Source organism: Aythya fuligula, chromosome 17 (genome assembly GCF_009819795.1).
Source record: "Aythya fuligula isolate bAytFul2 chromosome 17, bAytFul2.pri, whole genome shotgun sequence".
NCBI lineage: Eukaryota > Metazoa > Chordata > Aves > Anseriformes > Anatidae > Aythya > Aythya fuligula.
The window spans coordinates 5967608-5973607 of record NC_045575.1 but is presented as its reverse complement, the minus strand read 5'-3'; the positions used below and the strand labels follow the sequence as shown (position 1 = coordinate 5973607).

The following is a 6000-nucleotide window of genomic DNA, read 5'->3' as shown; positions in this document are numbered from 1 at the left end:
GGAGGCAGCGCAAAGCTCCCTGAGAGACCCTTTAAGTCCCCTGTGAGACCCCTAAAAGACCCTGAGAGAGCCCTGGGAGCCCCCTGTGAGACCCGCAGAGACCCCTGTGAGCCTGACTAAGACCCTGTGAGACCCCTGTGAGACACTTTCAGACCCCTGCAAGCCCCCGAGACCCCGTGAGACCCCCGTGAGCCCTCTGTGAGACGCTTTGAACCCCCTGCAAGCCTCTGAGACCCTGTGAGACCCCTATGAGACCCCCGTGAGACCCCGTGAGACCCCTATGAGACCCCCATGACACCCCTGAGACCCTCTTGAGCCCCTTTTGAGCCCCTTTGAGCCCCTCTGAGCCCCCCGTGAGCCCCCTCACGCCGAGCCCCTGAGCCTCGCACCCTCCCTCATGCCCACAAAATGGCGGCGCCCCTCAGCCCGCTCCCTGCCCCGTCCCGGGGGGCTCATCCCGGCGGCAGCCGCCCCCCGTAGCCCCTCTCCCACCGCCCCCCTCCGGGTCCCCCCGGCTCTGAGGGAACGACCCCGGCCGCCCCAAAACACCGCCAGAAGAGGCGGCGGTAGGAACCATGGCGCTGCGGAACGGGCGGGCGCGTGGGAGCGGTTTCCACGCCGGGCCGGCGGGAGGCTGGGCCGGGCCGGCCCCGCCGCCATGGCCGGGGGCTCGGCGGAGCTGGAGCTGTTCCGCCGCCGCTGGCGGGAGGAGCTGGCGGGGGGCGGCAAGCGGCGGCGCAGGGAGGAGGCCGAGCCCGGCGGGGGGGAGCCGAGGGAAGCGGGGGAGCCCAAGGAACCGGGGGAACCGGGCTACTTGGTGCTGGCCCGCGGCCTGCTGGATGGCGGCGAAGCCCCGGCCCGCTGCCGCAGCAGCCCTCCGCCCGGCCGCCCCGCTGAGGAGGCCGCGGGGGACGGAGGAGGGGATGGCGACGACCTCCTGGGGCAGCTCATCCGAGACCTGGTAGGACGGGGAGAGCCGGGGCTGAGGGGAGGCGGCGGGGGGAGAGCTCCCGGAGGGACCCCCGAGCGTCCCCCGGTGTGGGGTCGGCCCCTGAAGGGTCTTAGAGTCTCCCTCTCAGCCCTCCTGAGTTTGCCTTCCAGCCTTTGAGGCGGTATCGGGGCCTTTTATTCGTTTAAAATAGGTTATATTGTGTGTTTTTTGCTTATTCAAGCTGTCTGATGTGTATGCTGTAATTAAGGGTGTCCTGCCCTGTGACGCTGCAGCGTAGTAGGAGCACGAGTATGGATTCTTCGCGTCGAGGAGTTAATTGGGGAATAGTCTTAAACACAGTTCTGAACCGGTTAAAAGTTATTTTGGTAAATCCTCTAAATGCAATAGAGATTTTATTTACAGCGTAGGAAAACTAGGGGGGAAACCCATCTTCTTGCTTCTCGCTAACCTAGCTGTGACTAATTACTCTTTGCTTAAAAAAAAAAAAAATTAAAAGGAACAGATTAAATTTCTGTCTGCAAGGCACAAATTAATCCATTTAAAGAATTAGCGCTCCATTAGTACACAGGAGCCCAAATCTGTCTCAGAGGGGATGGCAGTATCTGAGATTTGGATTCATTCCAGTAGACTTGGAGTTGGGCTGCTGCTGACTTAACGTTACTGAGCGCTGTACTATTAACGGGCTGGGGGGGATTTGGGGTGTAGGAAGGGAAGATCTGGATCTCTCCCTAGCATTGAGATTGCTTTAGGAAGGAGTTGGTGTGAGCTTGTGCTTTGTCACAAGCCTGTGCTTACAGTTTGACTATGAGCACCGTGCTTACAGTTTGACTATAAGCCACTCCTACAGTTTAAAAATCTGTATAGCTGCTTTTTTCTTTTTTTTTTTAAACTTTTCCATGAAGGAGCTGTCAGTCTTGAGTGCTGTGCCTATACTGGCCTGTCTGTAGGCAGCCTGGATCCAATGATGTATTTTGGTACGTGCAGCCAGAGCAGGTTCTGCTGGTTGGAAGCGAGTCAAGTCCAATTTGGAAGCAGCACGTTCATAGTGGTGCTGTGCCTGGGCTCCTACGCCTAGAGCTAATAAGCCTTGCCGAATGGCTCATCTTATTTGTTTGGGCAGCGCGTTGCTCAAAAATGGTTGTGTGGCTCCTGGACCCGGGCTGGTTCGCATCTGGCCAGCTCGAGGTCTGCCTGCGTGTGACCGTGGAAACGCACTCCTAGAACCCCTTTTATTTATTTAATGCTGCTTTGTGTCCCCTCTGGAAATAGGTGCAGTTTAAGCCATGTGAAAACAGCGTTTGTGGAAATCCACAGCAGGGAGTGGAGCCAGCGGTTCTCGTTCGGAGGGCATTGAGAAGGAAGGGAGAGGAGAAGGGGCCATTTGTTCAGGAGGCTGATGCGTGAGAAGGGACAGGAGCAGGAGGTTTGGCAGCAAGTCTGTCTTCAAGTAACTACAGAACAAGTGCAAAGTTCCAGTGTTTATTATAGACTGAGGCTGTCTTGCTAAAAAGGCCTAAGGGGAGCTTTGCCCATCTTTCTGCTGTCTATACACCTGTCTTTAGTGTGGAAAAAGCTTTACATTAACATCTTGCACTTTATTATACAATAGTTTTCTTGTGTAATTGTACTGTAAGTAAACACATTATTGCCAGTTTATTGACACTGCAAAGAATCTATGTTTAAACAAGCAAGGAGCTGTTATAGAAGATAATTACTTTAAAAAACAAAAACAAAACAAACAAACAAAAACAAAAACAAACAAAACAAACAAACAAAAAAACCATAAAGGTATCAGGGCTAGAGAAGCACTAAGAAGCACTTTCTCCACTTTCTGTGGAGGCTCATGGGGAACAGTCGGGAGCTCTGACACACCTGAGGGGTGGGATGCAGACACCAGGAAAAAAAACCCTGGAGCATACAACTTCAGAGTGACTTAAGGAAATGCTCTCAATGGGCTGATTTTGCTGTCTCTGTATTAGGTAGTATAGGAAAATTGGAGTTGCCAGATAGAAATGCAGGAGAGGACAACTCTTGATGCAGCAGTCTCAAGAAGATTTAATAATGCGGTAGTTAAGGAAAAAAAGTCCCTCTAGGGCATGTGTGTTTTATTTAGGTATTTAGGTAAGTGATGGATTCTTTGGTGTAGAAGTGTTTTTGTGATAATTAGCTAAAGCAGCAGGTCTTTCAATACATTTCCTATTAAAAATTGATGTTTCTGACGAAGGACAGAAACAGACAGTAATGCCATCTCCATTCAGTTTTAAGATCAAAATGGTACTTTGTTTTCCATCATCTGTTTCTGGTCTTTTTGACTCTGAAACCTCTAAAAAAATAAGTTTTATTAGAACTTGTCTTGCCTTCCTGCGCCATCTGACAACAGACAAGCCTTGCAGTCCTCTTCAATTTGCTTTTTAGCTCCAGTTAGCAATATGACTCCCGTTTACCTCATATGATTCAGGGAGAACAGGGAGTAGCTCGAATATCTTTGTGCCAGCGTCATCTGTCTGATGTTGTGCCATTATGGGATGGAGAAGGAGAATTACTTCTGCCCTTTTTGTGGACCCATGATGGTTCTGAGTATACAATGCCCTTTCTTAATACCATGGTAACTTTTAGTGGTATCTAGTTGTGCAATAAAGAAGCCTAACGGATTTTTTTTTTTCCCTTTTCAGAATGAAATAAATGAGGTTCCCTTCTTTGATGTCCAGCTGCCTTATGAACTGGCATTGAAGATCTTTCAGTACCTGGGCAAGGCTGAATTGGGAAGGTGTGCTCAGGTAAGTGCTGCTGGCAGTTTGCTTCCCTTATTCTGCACACAACGGGCAGACGTTCAAGCAAGAGTCAGGCACTTTGATGCAAGGAAGGTGTGTTAGCCCTAGTGGCTCAGCTGATTGCGCTTTTGGAAATGCTTCCAAAACTGCATATTGAAAAGCAGTCATAACTGAGCTACATTTATGGCCTCCAATTGAGTGTAGTTAACCAAAGCAGTTGCGACTTGCACATAAGTGAAACCTTAACATTTAAAAGAAATGCTTCCAAAGATCTTTTGATTCAAGCAAATGTAGTCAGAAGCAAGTGACTGTCTTGTTGTAATGTTTAGAGCTTAGCACTTTACAGTGAGAAGGGAATGGCAACAAAGCTGCTTCCCCCACATAATAGCATGAGGCTTGAGCCATGGAAAGCTGACAAGTATTGCAGAGAAAAGTGGAGTAGCAACTTTTTGTCTTTTGTCTAAGACTTTTGTCTTAGATAATTTCACGTAAGGCTAATTTCTGATCCCCCCCTAGTTTGTTATTTTCTGGCAATGCTTTAAGATAATGCTTTCAGCAGTCTGTTCTCAGACGTACATGTAGTTCTTGCATTGTTGTAAACTGCCTTTCTCTTCACGTGGCCTTACTACCATACACACAACGTGCACGTGTTTATACTTAGGACTGTTCAGCCCATGTTACTGAGTTCCTGCCTCGTTTCTCCACACACTGAACGATGAACCTCCTCTCTGAACGAGTCTCCAAAGCAAACTTAATCAGCACGGGCTGATTACCCTGTGAAATAGAGTAGAATGTTGTGGATATGCGTTGCCAACTTCTCCCATGATTGCTGTTTAGTGTTTCCGGCTGGTGTTTATTGAATTGTGATGTGCAAAGCACATCTTGCAACTTCGCAAAATCCAATCAGAATGGATCTTTGTGTTATACTCAAAAATATTCCTTGGACTGTTTGTAAGATAAAGAAATGTTAGTGTGTAAAAACCCAGAAGTGACAGGGAACATCTGTAGTGGACGGTAAACTAGACAAAATATTAACCAAATTGCACATGCACTGAAATTAAAATGGGATTTTACCCTTCAGTATGAGTAAGTCATGGTTTTAAATAGTTAGAGGTCTTTATTCCTTTATTCTTTGACTTGCTAATGCCTTTTAGGATTGCAGACTGGTAGAAGAGAAATACTCTTGCCAGGCTTCTGTTGCAGAGGAGAAAAAATCTCTAGAACTATTTTTGGTACTGTCTAGAAGAAAAGAGAAGCTTTCAGATATGCTTGAGTTTCTGCCATTTAACATGGAGAGGTACAACCTGTAAAGGCCACATTCCACAAAAAGGGGCAGGATAGCGTTTTTGGAGTGGATTACTTTAAGATTATTCTCTCTCTCTTTCTTTCTCTCAGGCGTGATCAGGTTACCTTATGGCATAGTAAAAGATTGGCTGCTGAGGGGCTGCTCCTTTTTTCTGCACTTGAGCTGCGTTTGATTTCTCTCTCTCACGTTTGTTTTTAACTTGAACCTGCTCTCATAAGATGTGTTTAACACTTAGGAAATTTTCCACGTCTCTCGTTTGCCTTCTAAGGCTGAGTCAGTTGGACCTAAGTGGCAGCTGACAGGTAGCTGAGCAAATGCCTGGTGTTTTTACAAGGTTTTCCGAATGAGATGACTATCCAGTGCTTTTAGTGGGGAGCTGGCTTCTTGTTACGTGTTTAAATAAAAAGCAGAGCAATAAAAATAAATACCATTTTCATTTTTCTCTTGGTGATTTTGTTTTTGAAGGGGAGGGAGGAAGCCCTCTTCTGTTAAATGGAAAGCCCTGCTGCTTTACGGTGTTATCGTAGAAATGTTTTTTTTATTAAAGTGCCTTGGGATTTTAGTGAAATTGGGCCAGTTAGTGGAATTGGCATCATGAACTATGTGAGTGCCTTTGGAGAAAACCTGTTTGCTTAGTTCTTTATGCCAAATTGGTAACCGACTAACAGTAAAGTAGCCCGACTGTGGAGTGTCTTTGAGATTTAATCACACCACAGACTGCTCTGGAGAACTTTAATTTCACCCTGATATTTCCCCCTCCCCCTCTTCCCTGCAGCTTTTCTTTGATTTTTGGAATTAGTACCATAAAACACAAGCTATCCGTATGGCACTTGAAATCCTAACGCCATGTGCAGCCCATAAATTAATGGTGTCACCAGTTCCTGAGCTCTGGTGGGATCGCAGTAGCTGTGTCATATTCAGTAGTACCCAGCAGACCAGCCCCAGCAGGTATCCCCTCTATACAGTCGGAG

At 47.4% G+C, this 6000-nt stretch overlaps 1 protein-coding gene across 1 annotated transcript in view; it reads left to right on the top strand.

Moving 5' to 3' along the window:
* The first annotated feature begins 658 nt into the window (after window positions 1–658).
* Window positions 659–6000, top strand: part of FBXW8 (F-box and WD repeat domain containing 8) — a 51353-nt gene continuing 46011 nt past the window's right edge. Inside the window, exons 1-2 of the mRNA XM_032199154.1 lie at window positions 659–961; window positions 3625–3729. Of these exons, the coding sequence (XP_032055045.1) occupies window positions 659–961; window positions 3625–3729 (408 nt within the window). The remainder of the gene's footprint in view (window positions 962–3624; window positions 3730–6000) is intronic.